At 41.7% G+C, this 25632-nt stretch overlaps 1 protein-coding gene and 2 pseudogenes across 3 annotated transcripts; 2 read left to right on the top strand and 1 right to left on the bottom strand.

Moving 5' to 3' along the window:
• Positions 1–363: 363 nt before the first annotated feature.
• LOC101578147 (sorting nexin-17-like) lies at positions 364–1969 on the top strand. 3 transcript variants are annotated; one of them, XM_023723609.1, is made up of 2 exons: positions 364–426; positions 502–1969. In XM_023723609.1, exons 1-2 carry the CDS (start codon positions 364–366, stop codon positions 1774–1776), a joined length of 1338 nt encoding a protein of 445 aa, XP_023579377.1. In that variant the 3' UTR covers positions 1777–1969. The 3 variants fall into 3 exon arrangements, with proteins under 3 accessions (XP_023579377.1, XP_023579376.1, XP_023579375.1); XM_023723608.1 differs by having other exon boundaries at positions 364–465; XM_023723607.1 differs by having other exon boundaries at positions 364–1969.
• A 7150-nt stretch (positions 1970–9119) lies between these two features.
• On the top strand, positions 9120–9578 carry LOC101577743 (annotated as a pseudogene).
• A 5585-nt stretch (positions 9579–15163) lies between these two features.
• On the bottom strand, positions 15164–17515 carry LOC105743123 (annotated as a pseudogene).
• Positions 17516–25632: the final 8117 nt, after the last annotated feature.

Genomic DNA, 25632 nt, shown 5'->3' with positions numbered 1-25632 from the left:
TCCATGAACTGCTGCCCTCTGTCATGTGCCACTCTGCCTTGGAGCCAGCTGAGTATGGACTGAAACCTCCACTAACTGTAAGCTTAATAAACTTTTCCTTCCTTAATTTTGGGTGTGGGGTATTTTGTCCAAGCAATAAGAAAAAAGTAACTGAAACACTATATCGATTTCATTAGAGACAGACCTTAACTGAATTTTAAGGTGAAAAATTCTTCTGTTAAGTCAGATATTAAGAATGATAATAAAGAGGTCCCCCAAAATGGTGAGTGAGGCTGCGGGGATGCCCTGAACAGTGGAGGTGATTGTGCAGAGCCGCCGCGGCCCTTACAGTCCGGAGCCTGAGTAGGCCTTGCCATAGGGATCATGCACATTTCCCTTCCTGAAACTGAGTCCCACAACAGGGACAGTGGCGGCTCTGCCTACATGGCCTATAACATTCACTTGAATGGAGCCCTGCGCTGTCAGGTTCACTACAGCCAGCTTCTGGGCCTGCACGAGCAGCTTCAGAAGGAGTATGGGGCAAATGTGCTTCCTGCGTTTCCCCCAAAGAAACTTTTCTCTCTGACACCTGCAGAGATAAAACAGAGGAGAAAGCAGTTAGAGAAGTACATGCAAATTGTTCGGCCAGCCCCATTGCTTGGGAGCGGTGAGACCTTCAATAGTTTCCTGCATCAGGCACAGTGGGAGACACAGCAGCTCCCCACAGAGGAGGTCTCCTCGGAAGTGCTGCTCAGCAATGGGCGGAAAGTTTTGGTCAACATGCTAACTTCAGATCAGACCGAGGATGTCCTAGAGGCTGTGGCTGCAAAGCTGGATCTTCCAGATGATTTAATCGGATACTTCAGTCTCTTCCTTGTTAGAGAAAAAGAGGATGGAGCCTCTTCTTTTGTGCGGAAGTTGCAACAGTTTGAGCTGCCTTATGTGTCTGTTACCAGTCTTCGGAATCAAGAGTATAAGACTGTGTTAAGGAAGAGTTATTGGGACTCTGCCTATGATGATGATGTCATGGAGAACTGGGTTGGCCTGAACCTGCTTTATGCTCAGACAGTGTCAGATATTGAGCGTGGCTGGATCCTGGTCACTAAAGAGCAGCACCAGCAGCTCACATCTCTACAAGAGAAGGTCTCCAAGAAGGAGTTCCTGCGTCTCGCCCAAACTCTGCATCACTATGGCTATCTGTGCTTTGATGTTTGTGTGGCTGACTTCCCAGAGAAGGACTGTCCCGTGGTAGTGAGTGCAGGCAACAGTGAGCTCAGTCTCCAGCTGCGCCTGCCTGGCCAACAACTTCGTGAAGGTTCCTTCCAGGTCACCCACATGCGATGTTGGCGGGTCACCTCTTCTGTGCCACTGCCCAGTGGAAGTACGAGTAGCCCAGGCCGGGGCCAGGGTGAGGTGTGCCTGGAACTGGCTTTTGAATACCTCATGAGCAAGGGTTGGCTGCAGTGGGTCACCATCACCAGCCCCCAGGCTATCATGATGAGCATCTGTTTGCAGTCCATGGTAGATGAACTGATGGTGAAGAAATCAGTGGGCAGTATAAGGAAGATGCTGCACCGGTGGGAGGGAGATACCCTGAGATGCTCAGACAGCCAGCGAGCAGTGAAGTCTCCACCGCTGCTTGAGTCACCTGATGCCAGCCGGGAGTCCGTGGTCAAACTCTCAAGTAAGCTGAGTGCTGTGAGCTTACGAGGGATTGGCAGTCCCAGCACAGATGCCAGTGCCAGCGATGTCCACGGCAATTTTGCCTTCGAGGGCATTGGAGATGAGCATCTGTAATCCTCACTGCTTGGATGTCTGCCCTCTACCCCAGAGAAATTTACACAGAAACTTGCCCTGTGCCTGTACCCCCCAAGCTAGGGGGAAGTCTTTTGCCTTCCCTCTTCCTATCTACCCATTCCTTTTCTCCTCTAGGCCAGGGGCCACCTAACCCACCTCCATCTCCCTCTGGGCTGGCTGCACAAAGAATCAGCCCCCCTTTCACAGCTGACCTTCAATGCCAAACTAACATTTAGTATTTTGCACAAAGTCTAAGGGACCCTGGGTACCTGCCTTAGGGAGGAACCACAGCTTCCCCCTGGACCACTTCTGGCTTCTTGGGGCCTTGGGCAAGGGGATGGGCAGATCTATGTATGGTCTGGTCCTCTTCCCCATCATTAAACTCAGCCTGACTGCTGAAAAAAAAAAAAAAAAAAGGAATGATAATAAAGAAAACAAAAAGGACCTGGTTTTATTGTTAGCACTTAGTTTTTCCCCCATCACAAAATAAGAGTGATAATAAAATAATATCTCAAAAATGTAGAGAAATCTGCCCTAATCTAGGCCTCTTCTAAGCCCTCCTATCTTCAGCATCTATCATTTTTCCTATGTGCCTGGGCCTGGTACTGTTCACAGCCAAGTACATCATCTGAATCCAGCTGCAGTCAACTAGATCACTGGCAGTGGAGGGCCCCGAAGTACATTCAGTGGTCACTGCAGAAGAGTCTAGTCACTGAAATGACCATATGTTTGATAATCACAGGTACTAATGATCAGCTGGTAAGCAAGAACTAGAGATCTCTTTTCTTAGCTCTGTGCATTATTCTGTCTTCCCAAAATTTATGAGTGGCTAAGGAAACACAAAAATGTAAAGGAATGAGCTGCGTCACATGCTGGGAAAGAGGACACTCTGAAATCACACTGAATCCGAATCCCAGCTCTGCCACTTCCCAGCTAATCGACCGTATGAAAGTTACCGCGCATCGTTTCCTGGTTGTCATGGCGCACACCTGTAATCCCAGCTCTCGGGAGGTGGAGCCAGGAGGATCTCTGCGAGTTTGAGACGAGCCTGGGGCTACAAGAGTGAGCACAAGGCCAGCCCAAACTGCATAGTGAGACCTTGTCTCAAAAAAAAAAAAAAAAAAAAAAAAAGAAAGAAAAGAAAAGAAAAGAAGAAAGAAAATAAATGAGACTAGTATCCCACATCATAAGATTGTCACGAAGACTCGATGTGCTACCGTGTCCTCAATATGTCCTTTATTAAGAAATAAACGTAATTCTCATATTATGATATCAGACGTTTCCTTTCCAAAAGTAGAGGTAATATAGTTGCAGAATTTACATATAAATATGCAGAATTTTACCAGGGTAAAAGAAATTAAAATGAGTCTTACAACATTCAGAAGGCTTTTCTTTCCTTTTTTTTTTTTTTTTTTTTTTTTTTTTTTTTTTTTTTTTTTTTTTTTTTTTTTTTTTTTTTTTTTTTTGTCTTTTGGACACAGGGTCTCTCTACACAGTCCTGGCTGGCCTGGAGCTCACTCTGATTTACAGCTCACTGAATAGCTTAGAAGCAGAAGTCACAAGTTCTGATTTGACATCCTCATGCTCTGCAATCTATTTTCTAGCCGAATAGCCTCTTCCATCAGTGAGAATTAGTGGTCATTAACGATAGACTGTGGCATCAAAGGCTACAATAAGACACAGTTAGACGTTAGATCTAAATGTATAGGCTGTCCAGAAAAATCATGGTAAGCTTCCTACATCTGTCTACACAACTTTGGATATGACTCCAAAACTGTAGGAAAAGTAAAAAATGGACAAATAAGACTGCATCAAAATAAAACCCTTCTGCACATAAAGGAAACAACCAAAAGGATGAAGACACAAGTACAGCACGGGAGAATACATTTGTAAGTAATGCTTCTAAGAAAAAAATTAATGCTCGAAATATATAAAGAAGTCAAATAGCACAACAGCTATGAAACAGTCCAATTTAAAAATAAGCAAAGAAGCTGAATAGACTTTCTCAAAAGAAAAAATATGAATGGCCAACAGCCATGGGATATGAAATGATGCTCAATATCACTAATCAACCAGGAAGTGCAAATTAAAACCACAATAAGTATCACTTCACACCTGTTAGATGGCAAGTGTCAAGAAGACAAACATGTTGTGAAGGACACTGTGGTTGGAATAGAAATTAGTAGACATTTTAAACAGCATAGTGGTTCATCACAATATTAAAAATAGAACTACCAATTGATCCAGCAATCCCATTTCTGCATATATATTCAAAACTGAAATTAGGATCTCAAAGAAATATTTGTTCTCCCATACTCATAACAAGCAAGCAGTGGAAATAACCTCAATGTCTACCAATAGATACATGGATAAAGATAATTATATAAATAGTTAAGGGATGAAACAATGGAGAATTGTGTGTGTGTGTGTGTGTGTGTGTGTGTGTGTGTGTATTATTTATCCTTTAGAAAAAGCACTAAAAAACCTTGAAATTTGTGACAACTAAAATGAACGTAGAGGAAATTAGGCATGAAATAATCCACCCACAGGAAGACAAACACTATATGATCTCATACATGGAGCCTAAAGAGCCAAGCACATAAAAGCGTAGAGTAGAATGGTAGATGTCGGGCGACAGAGGGGAGGGAGACGCAGCAAAGCTGGCCCAGAGTGACAGTTTAAAGTTTCAGCTGGAGATCTATCGTGCGGTATGTTGCCTATAGGTGATGGTAATATATTGTGTACTTAAAAATTGCTACGATAATAAATCTAAAGAGTTTTCATCACCAAAACATAAGTATATGAGGTGATGGATAATATATTCATATTTCAAAATAATGCATTCTATATGAAAAGACACACAATTTTTTTTTTTTTTTTTTTAGTACAGGGTCCACAGGGTCTACAGAGTCTCACTATGTAGATTGGACTCATAGTGATCCACGTGTGTTCAGCCTCCCAAGAACTGGGATTACAGGTGCACACCACCACGCCCAGTATCAATTGCCATCTCAGCATGCCCAGGGGGTGCGACCAGCACAGCATGCCGGGAATCAAACCCCAGCCGCTGAGTCTCCCCAAGCAGGCACTTTAATCTGCTGAGCTATTTGGCCAGCCCCAGACACACAATTTTTATTTGTTAAATATATCTTAGCAAACTATGGAGGTGGTAAGATATACTTATTTCTGAGCAACTTATTAAACTCTACAAAAAAATTGAGAATTACAGAGGACTGAGGTTTTAAAACTTTTATCATATTTAATATTGCCACTGTCCTGTGTTCTTATGTTTCTCTGAGGATGCTCATTTCAAATTAGATTATTTTAATGAAGCAAATGACATCTTGTCAGTAAAAGTTATATCTTTATGAATATTTATATAATTTCCAATAGGATCCTCTATTTATTTCAGATTTAATGGCCCTTATGACTAATTAATTCTTTTCTGAAAATCTCCCTTCTCATCAAAAAATTCTTTTCCTCTGATGGGCTGAAGCAAAGTAATTTTTTAAACTCTTCAGTGGGGCTTTGACAAAAATTATACATTTAAAAAATAATTAGTATTTACATTTAACCTTTTAAAATTTCATATTAGCTTTTGCTTTATTGTCCATGTTGATTTTAATGACATTTCTTTAAAACAATTTTAATCAGACTGTTGACGACTCCAGAGACTTGAGTTTGGGGGCGGAGCAGAACCTGTAAGGATAAATCAGACTTACTACATATTCTTCAGTGATTCTTGGGAAGAAAGAGAGGCGCAAACTAATCTCTCACCGATATTGTATTGATAATTGTTAGAATAAGCTTTGCATCCGAATGTGACCTTCAGTGAAATAGAGCGAAGCAGCCTCTGCAGAGACACTCACTGAGGGCCCTTGGTGGACACGCTGGGTTTTCTCCCCCGACTCTGGACCCTCTTTCTCTGCCTGTTGGAGAGCCTGAGGACCCAAGCTCAGCACCTGGCTCTAGACAGATTAAATCCATAGTTGATCTCTTCCACAGCATTGATTTTACGATTACGATTCATTAGAGAGTCATTGATCATGAATGACTCTCTAATGAATTTCTAGTACATTCTAGAAATTCTACATCTAGGCTGAGCTCCCCAGCCCTCTTCCTAGTGTCTGCATAGTTGTTCACCAGTTTCCTTAAAGTTAGCTAGTGTATGCCCAACACATCACCCAAAACTCCTCCCCTACCGTTCCCATCTCAGAAACTGGTTCCCTTCAGTTGCTCAGCAGCAGAACTTCAGTGTTGCCACCGTGCCTACCCTGTCCTTGTTGACCATGTCACACTGTCTTTAGCCACGGCCATGGCCAACATCATCTTTTGCCTGAACTACCACAATCTCCAAGTGATCTGTCTCCCTACTTTGTCTGTTGTGGTCCTACTAAAATCAACACTAGAAGGATAACTGGCAATTGCCTAAAAATGTAAAATCTATCCTATAAGTCTCCTTCTCTCAATGTTCCTTTTCTGGGGGGGAGGAGTCAAGCAAAAACAAAACCCAGTGTCACCCCCATTGTCTTCTAGCCCCACATGACCTGACCCTGGTTCATTTCTCCCCACTCATTTCTGACAATTTTCCCCCACCCACCCTGAGCAGTCAGGAAAACATCAGCCATATTCCAGACTCTTAATTTCAATTCAAATTTTCATTGTCTAGAAAAGCTGCTCCCACTAGTTATGGAACATAATTCCTCATTCATTTCACATCTGGATTTGATGGTCACTTTCTCAGAGGCTTCCTTAAAATCCCAATCCAACATAGCCTTCCCCAGTCTTGCTTTATTTCTATTGCCCACAGCACAGCACAGTATGTATTACAATAGTTTGCACAGCTAAAGCCAATTTCCCCCAGCACAAGTAAGCTCCTTGAGGGCATAGATACTTTTTTAAAAAAGGATTTAACGCTGTATCCCAAATACTCAGAACTGTGCCCCACACACAGTGGGAAGTCTATAAATATTTGTTGAAGGAATCAGTGATTTTCCCCAGAACACAGACTCCTAATGCAATCATATTAGCACATACAAATAAAAGGGACCATCCCAAACCACCTACCTATGGCAACTCAGGAAAATGTATGACACGGAGGCTTGCTGAGCACCCAAATCCCCGTGAAGAAGTGTGTACGTGGCACCACTTACATACCCAAAGGAAAGAGCTGGCAATCAAAGGACCATAGAGTATCAGCAAAAAGAGGTACAGATACAGCGTTTGCTAAGTGACACAAGCAGTAAGTTCTCAGGGAAGGATACTTGGCAGTTGTTTCTGGTTTCACAGATATACCAGCAGAACTGCTAATCTTACAAAATTCACTTAATAACAGTCCTCCAAAGTTGATCATTTCACTGGGGAGATAGCTGAGCAGCATAAGCATCTGCCTGGCAAGTGCAAGGTCCTGAGTTCAGTCCCCGGTACTGGAGAGTTGATCATTTCTTGTTCAGTTACTGTAGTTGTATGTGAAGGCCCTGAGGGACCCACCTGAAAAGGCTTGCTTAAAATTTACAGCACTGTACATGGTATATGTGTCATACTCCCAGGCCTAGGAGATGGCACTGAATTCTGAGAAAATAAAAATACACAACTAAGACATTTATTTGTATATAACAGTCTATCCCATCCCTATCTGTATTAGTTCCTTTGCTCATTGCTGAGACAAAATACCCACCAGCCAAAGTCAAAGTGGTTTCTGTAGCTCACGGTAGTAAAGGGTTGAGTCTATCATCAGGTGGCTCCAAGGCAGGGTGGCTTGGCAGGCGGGCATTGCAAAGGAGAAATACTTCATTGCAGTCAGAAAGTAGCAAAGCAAGCAAGAGGCAAGACAAGCCTCTTTCTCTCTCTTATCTTGTACCCAGGGTCACAGGATCAGGGCAGTGGCAAACCAATCAGTGGACTGATTTATTTATCACCCACCCTTAATCCTGGCACCCTTCATCCTAGCATTGCCCTGTGAACACTGTAGATTCAGCCCCACCTCTGACTGCGTGAGGCTCTGGGTGGACACAAAGCCGTAGTGCTATCTTTTGTGTTCTTGTTGTTGCCATCTGAAACACTAGGCTACTACTGGAATTCTGGGAAGAAGGATTGAGCTAGCATACCCGAGCACGGCCACGTGGATGGCTGTGGGTGGTCCTCAGGATGTTTGGAGAAAAGGCTTTGCAGAAGGGAAAATAAAATGGCATACTTGACCCAACTCTGAAGTGACTATGTGGAGAGTAGAGTGCGAAGTTTAAAAACATCTGGACCTCCAGGAAACAGCTCAAGTGGCTCACTGGAACTAAATTCAACATGGAATGTGGGAGCCAGTTGCTGACTGAGGGTGTGGTGGCGGCAGATCCCACACAGTCCTTCTGGAAGAACCAGTCAGATCCCCTCCGCTCTTGCTAAGAAATGCTCCTTTCCAACTGCCAAGGTAAACAGGCCTGGAAAAGTCACTCTAAGCTGCCTAGACCTAATGAATGAACTATGACCTGCAGGCAAATGTAGGTCTCAACCAAGCAAACTGAGCTTGCTTGTGTTCTGCGTTTGCACAGGGGACTGTAGTGGGAACCTGGGCCAAAACTTTATTTAAACTTTGATACAACCCCTCTTTCTGCTTTTGCTGAGCACAGTTTGGTTTTGTGTAGAAATTCGTGCTTCTCTGGTTTGTAAACTGCTTATTGAAATAGTCTTTCTTTTAGTCTTAAATTCTTTTCCTAGTGAATTCTTGTTGACAAGGACAAGAAAAGAACTGAATATCCAAGAAATAGTACTTGAAGAGGAGGCCAGAGGTATTCATGGGTCTGTGAATCTGCATTTATTTTTTATGGGGTACTACCACATTAGCCATGAGTAGTAAGTGTAGTTAGGCAGTAAAGCAGCCTCCTAAGGGTGTAATGGATTTAACTGTAAAACTTCATAGCCAAAATCTGGCAAATGTGCTTGTAGTACTAAATCATAATCTAAGTGCAGTGGTACACACCTATAATCCTAGCACTTGGGGGGGGTGAGGCAGGAGAATTGCAGTTTGTGAGCAACTTTATTAGATACCATGATATAACCACCTCTTGGGGAGTTTAGTATTCAGGCCAGCATGAACTGCACAAGGAGACCCTGATAAATCTGAATGGTCTTTCTAATACTATGCTTTTTGTACTACTTTTACTGTAATAGTTGGCTTAAGAATATTTTCCAGCCGGGAAGATGGCTCAGTGGAATAAGCGCTTCCCTGGCAAGCGCAAGGGCCTGAGTTCAATCCCCAGTTCCACAAAAAAAAAAAAAAAAAAAAAAATTTTACTTTTTTTTTTTCATCTTCTGGTTCCAGGCACTTTGTCACTGCAGTTTACAGTGCAGTTATGGCCAAGTCCAAGAACCATACCATGCACAACCAGTCCCGAAAATGGCACAAAAATGGCATCAAGAAACCTCGGTCACAAAGATACGAATCTCTGAAGGGGGTGGATCCCAAGTTCCTTAGAAACGTGCATTTTGCCAAGAAGTACAACAAGAAGGGCTTCAAGAAGATGCAAGCAAACAATGCCAAGGCCGTGAGTGCACGCGCCGAGGCTGTCAAGGCCCTCGTCAAGCCCAAGGAGGTCAAGCCCAAGATCATTCCAAAAGGAGTAAACCCCAGGCTCGCTCGACTTGCCTATATTGCTCACCCCAGGCTTGGGAAGCATATTCATGCCCGCATTGCCAAGGGTTGCAAGGCTTGCTGGCCAGTGGCCCAGGCTCCAGCCAAGGCTGAGGCTCCAGCTTCTGCTCCAGCCCAGGACCCCAAAGGTGCCCAGGCCCCCATGAAGGCTCCACAGTAAAAGCCTCTTACTGCTGATACAAAAACAGAAGGACTGGGGTGCCATTTGTGGGGGGCTGGTGTCCTCCTGTGCTCTTTGTACAAATAAACCTGAGGCAGGATTAAAAAAAAATATTTTCCATATTTATAAATTAATGTTCTAAAGTCCTGGTTAATTGTCTACCAGGGATTGATTCCTTATCAATTAATTGATCATATAAAACAATATTTCCTTAATAAATTCATATCATTCATATATTATTCCTACATAAAGTCTACTTTCCTTATTGGGTTCTTTGAGGTGTTACTCAGGGTGGCATAAACCAATGCTCATATTTAGTGTCAGAAGGGAGCTTTGCTAGCAGGCAGGAGATGTTAGGATACATTAATTTTTGGATCTAGTTTTTCACACTTCTTTATATAACTTTTCCTGTAACCCATTTTTATGTTCTACTCACCAAAGGCGACTTGAACCTGGGCTTGATCACGTAGTCTCCCTTTACAGATGCGGTGCAGGTCACCTTCCTGGGGGTGGGCATCCTCTGTGTACACTCCCTTCCCCACGCAAGGGGGCTGGAGATACGTGGAGTAGAGGCCCCCAGCTGTTGTGAAATGTGAAGGTGCACTGCCCCAGCTGACATGAAAATTCATGAGCTGCAAAGGATGCTTGTGTTTTTTGCCACTGAGATTTTAAGTGTGCTAGGAAACAACAGTTTGTAGGTCAACTCCAAGAGTTGACTCCTCTCCACATTGAATCCACTCGTTATTTATTTATATATTCAAAATTTTTCCTGAGTTTCTGCTCTGTACTATGAATTTATATGATCCAGATAGCAAACAAAAATTCCCATAAGCATTTATACATTGTATATAGGGTTGCATATATACATATAATATAATATACACATATGTGTGTATAAAGTTAATGGTACGTACATATTAGTTTTTTCCTACCCATATAACAAACAACCACAAACTTAATGACTTCAAACAAGACCAGTATGTGATCTTTATAGTTTTGGTGGTCAAAAATCCCAAATGAATCTCACCAGGCTAAAATCTAGGAATAGATAAGGCTGTGTTACCTTCTGCTGTGGAAGAGAAATCGGTTGTGGCCTACCCACACTTGTTGGCCCCTGATCCTCTTCCCTTATCTTCAAAATCAATGATGTGGCCAGGTGTGGACACACACACCTGTGATCCTAGCACTCAGGAGACTGAGGCAGGAGGACCATTGCAAATTAAAGACCAGCCTGGGCTACAAAGTGAGCTCAAGAACAGCCTGAACTTCATAGTGAGGCCCTACTTCCAAAAAGACAAAAAAAAAAAAAAAAAGTCAGTGATGTAGAACTGATGTTTCTTACCCTGTGTGGGGAACCACTCAGACTAAAAGCTTAGGGGCATCTAAGGACACCTGAGGATGCAACCCCACTTAATCAGTCCAGGCGCACGTGAGAACGCAGGTGAGCATGCATGCTCTGGTTAAAATACTCTATAAGAATGTAAACATGAGATAACAACTTGTATAAAAATTATACAACAAGATGCAGGTGGCTCTGGCTCTTGCATACTTGTGCTCTGTTCTGCTCTGTGCTGTCTGCTGTTGTTGCTGATGTTTTACATGATGTGTTCTTTAACCCTGGGACTTACCTGGGAAAATCTCCCTTGGGCCCCGTGCGTGGGCTGCCACCCTGCTACCTTTCTAGCTCTCTGTTTTCTGCCCCCTCTTGTGTTTGCACTGGGCCCAGCTGATTAACTACAGATCTTCTTTCCATCTCAAGGTCAGTGGATAGCAACCCTCTTTTCTCTGCAAGCATAATTCATCTTTGTCATGTGACTGGACATATTCTCAGGTTCAGGGTACATAATATAGACATCTTTGGGGAGCCTTCATTTTACCTACAACACATAAGCTACACAATAAATCCTAATGGCCAGTTGTAATTTGGACTACAGAACTTTCAGGATTCAAAGGTAACATTCCCAGTGTTTTCTCTAAGAGCATCTCATATTCATAACATTAATCTTTCTGTAGGAAATGTTTGAATATTCACCCCAAGTGGAATAAACAAAGACTATTAATAACTTTATGTCAGATAAGGCCAGATTTTCTCTCTGATGAGGTCAGTTCAGGTTAAAAAAATTTTGCAAAATGAGCTATTTTAAAACCTTGGGTCTTGAACTCTGGACATTGCAAAAGTGCAAGTACTCTTTGTATGTATAAAATATGCAAAAATATTAATATCCACTCCAGCTTTCTTTTCTTTTCTTTTTTATTTTTAGACAGGGTCACTCTGTGCAGTTCAGGCTGTCTTTGAGCTCACTTTGTAGCCCAGGATGGTCTCAAACTTGCGATGATCCTCCTGCTTCAGCATCCTGAGTGCTGGGATTACAGGCAAGCGCCACCATGCCCAGCCACTCCAGCATTCTAAATACCTTTCAGTCTTCCTTGCTCCCTTCCTTTCTTACAGTTCAAGTCAATGTACCTCAAAACCTGAATGTACCAGCTTGTTTTTGTCCATTTTTGAGTTTCACCAAAAAGGAATCATAAGTTATATTTTATTTGTCTCTGGCTTACTTTGCTTAATATTCTTCTACTAATGCTTATCGATATTGCTGCCTATAGTTATGTATTTTTTTTCTCATTGCTTTATATAGCGTTTATTTTGTGAGTACACTGCAGTCTGTTCTAGTGCTGATGGACACCCGAGTTGTATCCATTTGGGAGCCGCTGAAATTAGCACTACTACTAGCATTCTTGATGAACATGTATGCTTTGCACACACAACGAGGAGAGGAATTTTTAAGGCATAGAGCTGCTGTTGCTCAACGTTAGTGGATATTGTCAAACAATTTGTCACCATCATCAAATTCATGAGTTTGCCTAGTTAGAAGAGAAAATAAGTAAAAATATAAAATAGGAAATTCCATTTGTTTCCTGGAACGAGCACTATATCCTTCCTTGGGTGGCTTGCCTTTCAGACCTGGTTCTTCCATCCATAATTAACTTCTTGGTTGAATTTCCTTATTTTAAGATTAGAAGATTGACATGGATGATCATGAGATCCATGCAAACACCATCTAGGAGATGAGTGAAACAGAAGGTTCTAGAAGAAGGTTAGCAGCACAGCAGCTGCCTCGTTCATGCCACCATGCATTCTCCCTTCTCATTGCCTCCTGGGCTCTTATACCCAGTTTCCTATGCTTTCTTTGCTAGGCCAGTAAAGAGATTTTGAAGCACATGCATTTGAAGTTCAAGGAGAAAAGCCAGAGCTGAAGCCTGAGGAATTTAGAATGATGCATACTAAAGTAAAGGTGCCTTCAAATCCAGTGCAGCAGAGACCCTCAAATGGATGAGGTGGTGGTGGCTGCTAGGAGCAGCACTGGCCACAGTAAGAACTAAAAAGAATCCTTGGGGTTGGCCAAGTGTATTAGAAACAATAGTTTTCCTACAGTAGAAGAAATCTGAAGCCATACTATATGAAACCATAAATTCTCATACCTGTAAACTGTAAATGTGTAGCCCATACCTTAATCACATGAAATCTGAACTTAAAAAAATAATAATCTTTACAATTAGGCAACCAGTCAGGTAAGTATCTCTTTGTGGGATAGAGCCTAAAAAATATTGTTATAGTTTAGAACTTCAAGAAGAAAAAGTATGAAAAAGTATGAGATAACCTTGAGGGAAAACACATGCTGTGGTTTAGCTCTGAAATGTTCCCCAAATGCTCATGTGTTTGGAAGATAATTGGATCACTCCACGCATGAGTGGATTCATCCAGTAAGTTCAGTAGCTAAATTGCTGCTAGGAGGTGGGATCTGGCTGGAGTTCAGTCAATGGAGGCATGACCCTGGAGGGTGTATTCTTGTCTAGCCAACTTCTTTTTCCCTGATTCCTTAGGAAAATGAGAAATTAGTAGGAAATGTTCAAAGTGGGCTGGCGATATAGCTCAGCAGCACAACTGCCTGCTTGGCAAATGCAAGGTCCTGAATTCAATTCCAGGTACAAGAGAAGAAGAAGAAAGAAGAAAGAAGAAAGAAGAAAGAAGAAAGAAGAGGAAGAGGAAGAGGAAGAGGAAGAGGAAGAGGAAGAAGAAGAAGAAGAAGAAGAAGAAGAAGAAGAAGAAGAAGAAGAAGAAGAAGAAGAGAAAGAAAGGAAAAAGAAAGAAAAAAAGAAAGAAAGAAAGAAAGAAAGAAAGAAAGAAAGAAAGAAAGAAAAAAGAAAGAAAGAAAGAAAATGATCAAAGAGAGTGGATCTCACCTTCCTCATAATGTGGTTTGACCCAAGTATCTTTCCATCAAGTGGCAGTACCAGAAAGGAATAGGTCAACGAGTTTGCACTGAAAGAAAACACAGTCTGTGAAAGCTAACACAGAGAGGAACACACCATGGTGGACACACAAAAAGCTGGTGGATACACAACAAACCAGTGAGAGAGAGAGAGAGAGAGAGAGAGAGAGAGAGAGAGAGAGAGAGCGCAGAAAGATTTGTATACCCTGTACCCTTGGCAGAGCGGTCAGGATCAGGATGGGCTACCAAGCCAACCACAGCTGGTCACACTCCCTTCCCAGGAAATTTCATTTGGGATACCAATGAGCTGCAGGCTGTTGGACAACAGATACCAGGGAAGACAAACTGGCAGAGGTCATGGAACAGAAAGGTCACAAGAAATTGGACAGTAGTGGAGCCTGCAAGCCAAGCCACACGAAAGCAGAAGTAACCAGAAAGTAGAACAGAAGAGTTTCAAAGTGAGGAGACTGCAAAGAGGCAGAATTGAGACACCACATGGGCTAGAAAGTCTGACAAAGAGGAAACAGGTGAATGTGTCACCCACTTCCAAGAGGCTGAGCCCTTGTTCCCCTCCGCAGAGTGATTTCCTGCCATTTTTTAGGCTGAACACCTTTGCACACTATGCTAATTGGAGTAGGTTTCTGTACTTTCTAATCTAACTTTTTGTTAGACCACCACGTTTTGGGGGCTTAAACTCCCCCTACTCCTTAAGAAACAAAAATGTTCTTTCCATGTCACATCTGGGGCCTCTGTCCTGTCTCCAGCCCAAGCCAAATAACAACCTCTTCCTTCCCTGGCAACAGCCCCCAGGGACCTACGCAGCCTTGCCTGACCTTAGGAAACCTGCCTAAACCTAAAAGCTAAACAACCCCCACCTTCCGACCCAGGCAGCTGTGGCCCTGAAGGATCTTGGCTGTCTTCCTTGCCAAGAAAACAAGGGTTTGCCTTTTCTGACAGAAAGAGTGCTGTTTTTTTTTTTTTTTTTCTTGAACTTAGTATCCATTTATTCAAAGAATAAATAAAAGTTTAAAAATTGTTTTACTAACTAGTTTCAGAAATTATGGTAGACTGGGGCTATGGGTTTAGCTCAGGCTGTAGAGTGCTTTGCTCAGCATGTATGAGGCCCTGGGGTCAACCCCCCAGGATCACTAAGAAAATAAAAATTAAAAAAAGAAAGAAAGAAATTATAGTAGACATTTCTTATTTTCTTTTTCTTTCTTTTCTTTTTTATTTTTTTGACATTTCTTATTTTCAAAGTCCAACTTCACAGTGAAGATAAGAAATTCTGAAGTCCACCTTTGAATCCTCTTGGATTCACTCTGACTGAGCAACATTTTTAGCTGCAAGAAGTGTTTCCTTCTTTTCTTCCCGCTCTTTGAGGAGCAAATGGGTGTTGACTGGCCAGATGTGTGTATTCTGAAAATCAATGCTGGGCTCTTGCCTTTGGAGCCAGATATACCATCATTTACACTTGTGGAACTTGAAGTCTTCTTTTCTGGTATCTTTGAGCTGAGTTTACTTGTAGGAGTGACAGGAATGTTTTTCAATGCTGATAAGAAGCTTCTACTTTCTCCAGGCTATTTAACTGTTCTGTTTCAAGTTTTACAAGTAATCAACAATACATTTTTGGAGTGTCTGTACATTTTTACAATTTTTGCTTCTGTCGGAGAGATGGCTCAGTAGAACAATTGCTTCCCTGGCAAGCACAAGGGCCTGAGTTCAATCCCCAGGACCTGAGTTCGAGTTCAATCCCAAGTTCTGCCAAAAAAATAAAAACATAAAACTGAGAGTATGATTTCTAGCTTCATGATTAAGAAGTTTCTGTACTCTGAGTGTGAATTTGGCCTTGGGTTTGAGGGGCACTCGAGAATTATCTAGAACCAACAACTGGAAACAATATGGACATGTTTCTTCAAAAGTGCTCTTGTCATCGTGTGACAAACAGTAGGCCCAGAGGAGGCAGCAGGCTTGGCCTGGGCAGCTATCCTGTAAACTTCATGCCACAGCATCAAGATAATTTTGTTTTGTTTTTTCCACATCAAAAAATTGTCTCCTCAAACCATCTTATCCTTGAGAAAGTCAAGAATGCGAAGAGAGAATGTAGCAATCCCCCTTCCCACCAAATAGGCCGCACCATGTCTAAGAGATGAAGACCTAACTTGGGAAAGTGGATTTCAGTGGAAGTCGACCACATGGTGCCATTTCAGATAAATAAAAACCCAACTCAGTTGACCCAACCTTTTGTCGCTATCTGCCCAATCACTCTTACCCACTTTGTCCCTTTCTGTCCAGTCACCTCTACCCACAACTCCCAAATCTAGACTCCCTGCATATGACCCCAAGTACCCCTGGCTGTGGCCCCACTCCTGCACTTGGGACTCTGGTGTGACAGCACCAGAGGCAATAGGCCTCCACTTTCAGTTTTCTTGCGCTGGTTGTCTGGTTGGTTTCGATACAGGTTTTCTTTGCCCTCCCATGTTACATTTTTCTCACCTCTGCTCCTCTCGGCCCTCTGCTCAGCTGCCAGGAGAAAGGCCCTCTGTATTTAGATGCTGTCTTAGTTTCTCTTCTCTCATTGCTGGGACAAATACCTGACACTCAAAATGAGGGAAGGAGAGGTTTATTTAGTAGCGCACAGTTACTGGAGGTTTCAAGACACCGGAGGAGAGACTGGGCACTACCAGGATGACCCCCTCCACATCTCTGAGAAAGCACAGGCTAGCCAGTTTATCTGTTTGGGCCTCTCTGGCCCCGCCCCTCAAGCCACTCGCTGCTCCTCCAGCTGTGTTTGCCCAATGACCTACATGAGGCTTTGCAGGGACAACTAGACACAACCCATAACAGATGCCTCACGGTTACTTTATTATTATGGCTCCTTTTAAATTTAGTTTTGAGCAAATGAATTTATTACCTTAATATTCACAGGAAGATATGAAACATTTTTGTTAGTATGTTTGGATTTAAATTTCATTCATGTTAAACAATAAAATAATTTCTAGAAATGCATGACTAGGAAACTCCAAAATACTTCTGTTCGGCTTATAGACATTTGCAATAATTTTCACTCATCTCTGAGATAGAAAGGTAGTTATGCCCACTTTTCTCATTCCACATCCCTCAGGATGGAGGTCGCCGGTAGTCAGGATGGGCTGGGTCTGGCTGAATGATTATAAGCTGGATTCACAGGCAGCTGAATGCAAGATGAGGGCTTAGAGAGGGCAAACACAAACATTTGGATGTTTTTGAGATTTGCATATTTAGCTGTAAACAACAAGGATTCAATTGCAACCTGAGTTGAGAAACACCAGATTGAGTAAAAATGAGAAACATATCTGTAAACCAAATGATGTATTTCCATAAATTTCCTGCTCCATGACACATACAAATTCTTGGTCCAGCAATTGGACCAAGTTTCTTCTACTGCTGTTTGTCCTGCCCATTTTTAAGTGAGAAAAATTATAGTTGGGTACCTTCGGCTCACTGCACTCCCCTCAGTGGTAGTCTCATGAGCCGCACGCTGTCATTTTTCTCACTTTACCTCCAAGCTCAGCTCCTCAGACCTGCACTATGCCTTAGTGCCATGCGCGCCCTCTTATTGCCTTTGTCACGGCCTAGCAAACATCCACAAGGGCAGGAACATGCTTACAGTCCACACACGGAAAGCATCGCGTAACAGGTGCTTCATCAAAATTTCCTATGTGAACAAAATAAAATAGTAATTATTCTGAGATATAAGTGAGCATTCATCAGCCTTCTTGAATTCAACCCTGGGGCTGGAGAGATGGCTCAGTGGTCTAAAGCACCTACTTAGAACAAGCTTGGCAAGGCATCAGGGACCAAGGTTCAATCCCTCAGCACCACATGCCAGCCGGCCCCGCCCCCTGGTGGGCTGAGCTGGCCACACACACACCACACACTCTCTCTCTCTCTCTCTCTCTCTCTCTCTCTCTCTCTCTCTCTCTCAAATAATAAATAAAAAAAAATTGAATTCAACCCTGTTAAACTATTAGCTTATTTAAGCAGAGTCTTTGTACCTAATTTTCTCTGTGGCCGTTAAAATCTCCATGCCTGTTTCTTTCTGGAGGCATTAATATAAGCTCAAGTTACTGTTAAAAACTTCTCATTTTATAGAACTTGGACAAAGTTAGTGCCTTCTCGGGTTCTTCTTCAGTGTATGGCTTGTATGTGTTGGTTTGAGCTTTAAGATATTGTTTGTGTTGGTAAGGGTTTTGGTCCATTTTCAGTGCTATAGGTAAATACACAAAGCTGGACAATTTGCAGAAGAAAAAATTCTAGTTAGCTCATGTTCCTGGGACAGAGTCCAGGATCAGCTGGCTACATCATGACATGGTGGAAAAGCACAAAGGGTAGGCAAACCCTATGGAAAAGGTGTCAAAAAACTCAGAAAAAGAAAAAGAAAAGAGGGCTGAGGAGATAGCTCAGTGGCTTAAGTACCTGCCAGACAAGTGCAAGGTCCTCACTTCGATGCCCAGCATCCCACCACCACCAACAACAAAAAATTAATGTTGTCACATTTAGAGCACAGTGGAATGTTTGCACCACAACAGGTACAGCAATGTAATTCTAAGGTCCTACTTACTATATGCCTCAGACCTTGTGGCTGGCCCAGTTTTTCCTTGAAGCGAGTTGATTAAATATAAAGATTGTAATGGCAATGTCAGACAATGAAACTTTTAAGATGACACCAAAACTAGATGTTATTTTTATTGAAATATGCAAGAGCCTTTTGCATGCATATGAAGCTATGATCAAGACAATAAACCACAGATACAGAGCTGAAGGATGATTGGGTCAATGGTGTGATGCCAGGGGAGGCTCCACTCACATCATGAGCTATTGTAACACTGAAAGGGAATACACCATGACGTTTGTGGGTCTACGTCATGCCACTCTGTGTCTTTTAATCCTTCACAGGTGCTGAAAGCAGTCGTAGTAACTGAAAGTGAAGAATACACATAGGACTGTTTTGACCCTAGTGTAACTTTCCTGCAAAATGAGAGATGCGGACTAAATGTTTCTATGAAATATAAATTAATTTTATTTCAAATGTTTGAATACTCAGAGCCCTCTATACTTTGCCATCTCTAGACAATCTCTTTTGTAAAATTCCATCTACCATGTGGATCCCTGCTCTTTGTTCAGGAGTACTTTAAAGCAAATCATTTGACGAGAAAAAACTTTCGCACATATTTCCCACAACCATAGAAGAGCAAAGCACAACACAACCACCACCACAGCCTACGAAATTAATATCAATTCTTATACATCACCGAGTGTATAATGTATGATCAGTTTTACACATGGCAAAAATTTCTTCTTATAATTTCTTCCGATCAGCTCCCAGGCTGTACACATAAATCACGTTAATTCACAAAGCTCTTCTTGCTTCTCTAATTCACCCTGATATCTTATCAGAAGTTGCTCCTTTTTCATTGTATGAAAACTAAAGTTCCATAACAAATAATAAGAGAATAACAATAGTTAAAACATTGTGAATCATTGTCTTCAAAGCAGTTACTCAGAGTATAGGCAATAAATCAAAAAGATTCTTCTAAAAAAAGCAGATAATAACACAAAACTTTCATGGAGGAGAGAGAGAGTCTCTGCATGATGTCATCATGACTGTCAGGAAGGCCATCAAGAATGACTCACTGGTGGCTGGCGGTGGAACCATCGAGATGGAGCTCTCTAAGTAGCACTTAGATCACTCAAGTGGGATCACTCAAGGACTATCCCAGGAAAACAGCAGCTACTGATCGGGGCCTTGAAGATTATCCCACGCTAGATATGTGACAATGCTGGCTTTGATGCCACAAACATCCTGAACAAACTATGGGCTCGGTGTGCCCAGGGTGGCATGTGGTATGGGGTGGACATCAACACTGAGGACATTACTGGCAGCTGCGGAGCTTTCGTGTGGGAGCCAGCTATGGTGCGGATCAGCGCCCTGACAGCAGCCTCTGAGGCATGGGCCTGATCGTGTCCGTAGATGAGACCACCGAGAACCCTCGCTCCACCGTGGATACTCCTCCAGCAGCAGGCCCCTTGAGATCCCCCCATCACACTGTCTGGCAGCTGGCTACAGGGATGCTTGCCCTCTCTGGCTTAGGTCACTGGTATTATGAAGAAGGGGTAGTAATTGGTCTGTTCTGCTCTCATTGGAGGTTATTTAAATAAAACGTAGAAAAAAGAATAACACAAAACTTTCTCTTCAGTGAACTAATTCATGCAGTTCTTTAGGCAAGGTATGATTTAACATTTCTCTCCTTTTAAGTTATATGTGTTGAATAAACCCAGTCGATTACTTATTTAAATAACTGATTGGAAATTTTTTTGTGTATTTGGTACAGGGTCTCACTATGCAGCTCAGACTTGTAGTGATCCTCCTGTCTCAGCCACCCAAGCACTGGAGTTACCCATGATCATAATAGGGAATTTGTACCTGCACATAATGTATCCTGATCAGTTTTGCCCAATCCCCTCCCTTCGACTGCTCTTCCCCTCCTTATTTACAAAAGCCTTGCTTTCATTTTTTTTTTTCCTTCTGTCTTCTTTTTTTCCTCTTCTTTCCTCCCTCCTTCCTCTTCCCGGGTTCCCCTTCCCATTTGAACAATTTCTTCCTGTTTACCCACATTTGTTATTCATTTTGGCCTTTATTTACATTTTCAGTTTCTCACACTAGAGAAACAATGTGATATTTAAACACGCATATCTAATTTATTTCACTTAAGAGTGTGATCTCAAGCTGTATCCATTTACTTAATGATGTCTCCAATTTACCCTTTATGTCAGAGTAATAATTTATTTTATTTATATTTTTAAAAACTCATCTTTTGTCCAGGGAATTAACTCAGTAGTCTAAGCACTTGCCTGGCAGATGCAAGGATCTGGGTTCGATCCCCAGTAACGCATGTTGTGCTGGCCCTGGAACTCTGGGCGTGCCTTGCCAGCCACCAAAGCCAGGCGTGGTGGCACACACCTTTAATCTCAGTGCTGGGGCAGCTTAGACTCATGATCACCATGACTCTGAGATGCATAGTGAGACCTTGCACCAAATAAATAAAAGGTTTTTTTTTTTTAATTTTATTTATTTATTTATTTGTGTGTGTGTGTGTGTGTGTGTGTGTGTGGCCAGCTCAGCCCACCAGGGGGCGGACTGGCTGTCATGTGGTGCTGGGGGATCGAACCGCGGTCCCTGTGCTTTGCTAACCTTGTTCTAAGTAGGTGCTTTAGACCACTGAGCCATCTCACCAGCCCCTAAATAAAAGGTTTTTAAAAATAAAATAATACATCTTTTTTATCTATCCATTCACTGATGGGCATTTAGGCTATTTCCAACATTTAGCTATTACAAACTGTGTGGGATAAACATGGGCATGCATGTATTGCTGTGGTTTGATGGTTTTAATTCCTTTGTGTAGATCCTAGAATGGAGTAGCTGCATCGAATGGAACCTTTAGTTTCTGAGAAATTTCCATAGTTTTCTGAGGATATCCACAGTGGTTGCACCAATCTACACTCCCACCAACAGTAGAGAAGGGCTCGTTTTTCTGCACACCACCACCACCGTGTTATTGAATGATAAGAAATAACTGTTTTTTCTGGAGATAGAATCTCGGAGTTATTTTAACCTGCGTCTCTCAAGTGGCCAGTAATGCTGAACTGTGTTTTCAGTGTGTTTACTGTTCATACTTCTTCAACTGAGAAGTGTCCATTCAGTTCAGGCACCCTTTTCTGGATTAGGTCTTTAAATGTGGGCGTGGGTGGAACCAAGAAAATAGCTCAATGGTATAAGCACCTGCCTGGCAAGAACAAGGTCTTGAGTTAGATCCCTGGTACCACAAAAACAACACAGTCAAATTTGGGTTGGGTGATTTTTAGAGTTATGCAAATATTCTAGACATTAGTCCTTTGAGAAATAGGTAGCAAACTTTTTCCCCACTCTGTGAGATGTCTCTTCACCCTGTTGTTTGTTTCTTTTGTTGTGCAAATGCTTTTTAACAAGATGAGAATCCGGCTGCTGATTCTTTGTGATAATGCCCAGCAATTGAGGTTTTGTTGGTAAAGATTTTATCTATACCTATTTCTTCAAGAGTTCTACCTATTCTGTCTTCCAACAGACTTAGTGTTTCTGCTTTAATATTTACAACTTTGATCCATTTCAATCTGAGTTTAGTGCACAGTGAGAGATATGGGTCTAGGTGTAATCTTTAGCATGTGGAAAATCAATTTTTCCAGCACCATTTATCAAACAGGCTTTTTTTTTTTTTTTTTTTTTTTTCAGCAAAAGCGTTGGGTCCCTTTGTCAAACATAAGGTGTTTGAGTGCATTTGAAGTTGCTTTGGCATCTTCTGATGTGTTCTGCTGATACTTGGGGTTTTTTTATTTTGTTTTATTGTTAGGACCAGGTTGCTTTTATCACAGTAGCTTTGTATTATAATTTCAAGTCAGAGACTGTGATGTTCCCTGCTTGACCTTTGTTGCCCAGGATTGCCTTTGCTATTCTAGTTCTCTTCTCTTCTAAAATCCAAATGAATTTTAGGATTGGCTTCTTTAATTCTGTGAGGTATGCTATTGGTATTTTGATTGTGATTTCATTAAATCTGTATAATAATTTTGGAAATATAGATAGTTTCACTATTTTGGTGTTTCCTAACCAAGAACAAGAGGTATCTTTCCATTTTCTTTAAAAAAATTTTAATTATTCATTTATTTGGTACAGGGTCTCACTATGTAGCTCAGATACATAGTGGTCTTCCTGTCTCAGCCTCCCCAGCACTGGAATTACAGGCATGCACCACCATGCCAAGTTTCAGTGCCAGCATTGTATGCCTGGGGTTCTAAGTCTGGCATGGCATGCAATAACGGGGACTGAACCCCGGTCCTTGCACTTGCCAGGCAGGAGTTGGACTTCTGAGCTATCTCTCCAACCCTTCCTCCATTTTCTAATATCCTCTTTTGTCTCATTTTTCACAATACTGTAATTTTCAAAGTCAATGTCCTTCAGTGCCTTTGTTAGATTGATTTCCAAGTATTGTTTTATGCTATATATTACTGACTGTCAACTGTATATCCAGCTATGCTACTGAGTTTTGTTATTAAGTCTGGAAGTCTTTGGTGGAGTTTTGGGGGTCACTCAGTAGATATTTACTAATCCAGTTGTTCAAAGGTTTCGCTCAGTTTTGACATTTGTCAACTTTTGTGTCTAGTTGATCTATTTGTGACACTGGGCTATTCAGATCCTCTATTACAACTGTTGTGGTGTGTATGTGATTCTTTTCCTGCCTGTTAATATTTGTTGTACATAGTTGGGTGCACTGACATTAGACACACTATATTTATGGTTGTTATCTTTTCCTCTTAGATTGTTTCCTTACCAAGTGTGGTGGATGGCTAGCTGGTGGTCAGCTTCTTACACTCAGCTGAATTGCACTAGCATGGTGCTGGGTGCGGGAGGCCCACCTGAGGGTTGCTGCCAGCAGCACAAAGGCAGAACAGGAGATGCTGCCAAAAACAGTTAGGGATGCTGTTTCAAGAAGCTATTGGAAGCTGTTAGTTCTCTTGGGCTGTTCTGAGGGAAGACTTTATCATGACGGCTTTCCTGATGAACTTTGAACCTCATCTTGAGCATCAATTCCTAGTTCTGAGGGGAAGATGGTGCACTGCTCAGCCTCACAAAGCTTGTCCTGTTGGCTTTCCTGATGGGAACTCAGCTTTCCTCATTGCTGAAGGAGCTTAGGACCTCACTGTTGCTGAGGGTGGCTGTGGTGCCTTTTGGGGGAGCTCTGGGGCTTGAGTGTTGCTTCCTGGCTCCAGTTCAGACCCCTCAGCCTGCTAGCACAGATACTTCATCCCACTGCCATAGACTTCCTCACTTCTACCCCTGACCCTTGGGCCTTTCTAGCACGTATCCATAAAGCAGGCCTGAGTGAGACTTCGTTGTGGGCTCTAGGCCTCCAGTTGGACTAGCGGGAGGCATTGTTATGAGCTCTAAGCCCTCAGCTGGATTCTTCAGTACTTAGTGTGTGGACAGATTTCCTGCACTTGTAGTATGTGATTCTTGGGTGTTCACTATAAAATACTACTATAAAACATGTTCTAAAGTATATTGTTCACCTTGCAAAAACCCCAAACCATGATACCAAGTTGCAAAAACCCCAAACCATGATACCAAGTTGCAAAAGCCCCAAACCATGATACCAAGTATGTAGTGGCCTTCTTTGTCTCTGGATCAGTTGTGGCTTGAAAGCTACCTTTTCTGCAAGTAAAATAGCTGCACTGCATTTTTCTGCATTACTGTCACATGGAGTATTGTTTTCCATTCTTTAGCTTTCAGTCCATAAATTTATTTTTGAGTTAAATGTATCTCTTGAATATAGCATACTGTTGTGTCTTGTTTCCTGATCCATTCTGCCAGTATTTCCTTGGACTGATAAGTTGAAAGCATTCATATTGATGGTTATAACTGATATGCATTGACTTATCCTCGTCATATTATTTTCCTGTTGTTGGTTCTCTTTCTGTCCCCTATCTTTACTTGTTTGCCTCGCCTGGTAGATTCATTGTACTGGAGTTAATGGAGTTGTCTTCTTTATATCTTTCTAGAATATCTTTTAGAACATTTCTGAGTGCTAATTTGGTGGTTATGAATTTCTTCAGGTGTTCTTTATCATGGATATATCAATTCTGAAAGACAGTTTTACAAGGTATGTCTACTGGGTTGGAGATTGTTTTCTTTAGGCCTTGAAACACTTCACTCCAAGCTCTCCTTGACTTAACGCTTCATGTTGAGCAGGCTGCTGTGATTGTGATGCCTTTTCTTTTTAGGTAATTTGTTTCTTTTTATGACCACTTTTAGTATTCTGTTCCTATATTGAATTTCTGGAATTTTGACTATTATGTGCCTTAGTGTAGATTTATTATCTTTTATTTTTTATCATGGCCAATTAGAGTCCTATATGACTCACTTACTGTATGTCAAATTCTTTTTCCATGCTTGAGAAATTTTCTGCCAATGCTTCTTGATAATTCATCAATAGGAATATTGTTTCAAACCTGAATAAGTTTTCACTTGCTTTGCACCATCTCCCAATTTTTTCATTTACTCCAATCAAGATTATATTACTCATCTTTGCATCATCTGGCAGCTGTTGCGTTGATTTTCACGGCCCTTGGTTACTGTTAAAAAGTCTTTCTTTTCATATTCACTAACCACTAATCTCTCCTCTAGATCTGATATTCTGTCCTCACATTGGCGGATTCTGCTACATATACTTCAAAAGAATTGTTCATCTCCTGCATGTCTGAATCTGTTTCATAGATTCCATTTCTTTCCTATCTTGGGTATTCATAGTTTCCCTCATTTTCCTAAGATTTTTTAAATTTGTGTCTACTCTAGATTCATTAACCATACTCTTCATTATGGTAATTATCACTTTAGTTATCTGAAAAATTATTTCTGATTTTTTTTCCCCTAGAGCATCATTCATATGCTTTGTTCCTTCTTCTGTTACCATTTGAGAGGCTTTAGGTGGGTAAATCTAGACTTGCTCCACCTCACTATCACTGTGTTTGCCTTGGGTAAACTGGAGGCCTGGAATTGTACCTTGCTGCTGGATCTTCTTATTTTCATTTTTTTTTAAGGAATAAAAGAAAATTACTTAAACTTTTGGAAGAAGACAGTAGTGAAATAAGAAAAGCAAATCGTAAGTGCTTAGGCACAGGGTGATTTCTGTTTTAAGTTTAAAACTTCCAAATATATA

Source organism: Octodon degus, unplaced genomic scaffold, assembly GCF_000260255.1.
Source record: "Octodon degus isolate 3935 unplaced genomic scaffold, OctDeg1.0 scaffold00100, whole genome shotgun sequence".
Taxonomy (NCBI): domain Eukaryota; kingdom Metazoa; phylum Chordata; class Mammalia; order Rodentia; family Octodontidae; genus Octodon; species Octodon degus.
The sequence above is the reverse complement of the archived record's forward strand: the minus strand, read 5'-3'. Positions and strand labels throughout refer to the sequence as shown.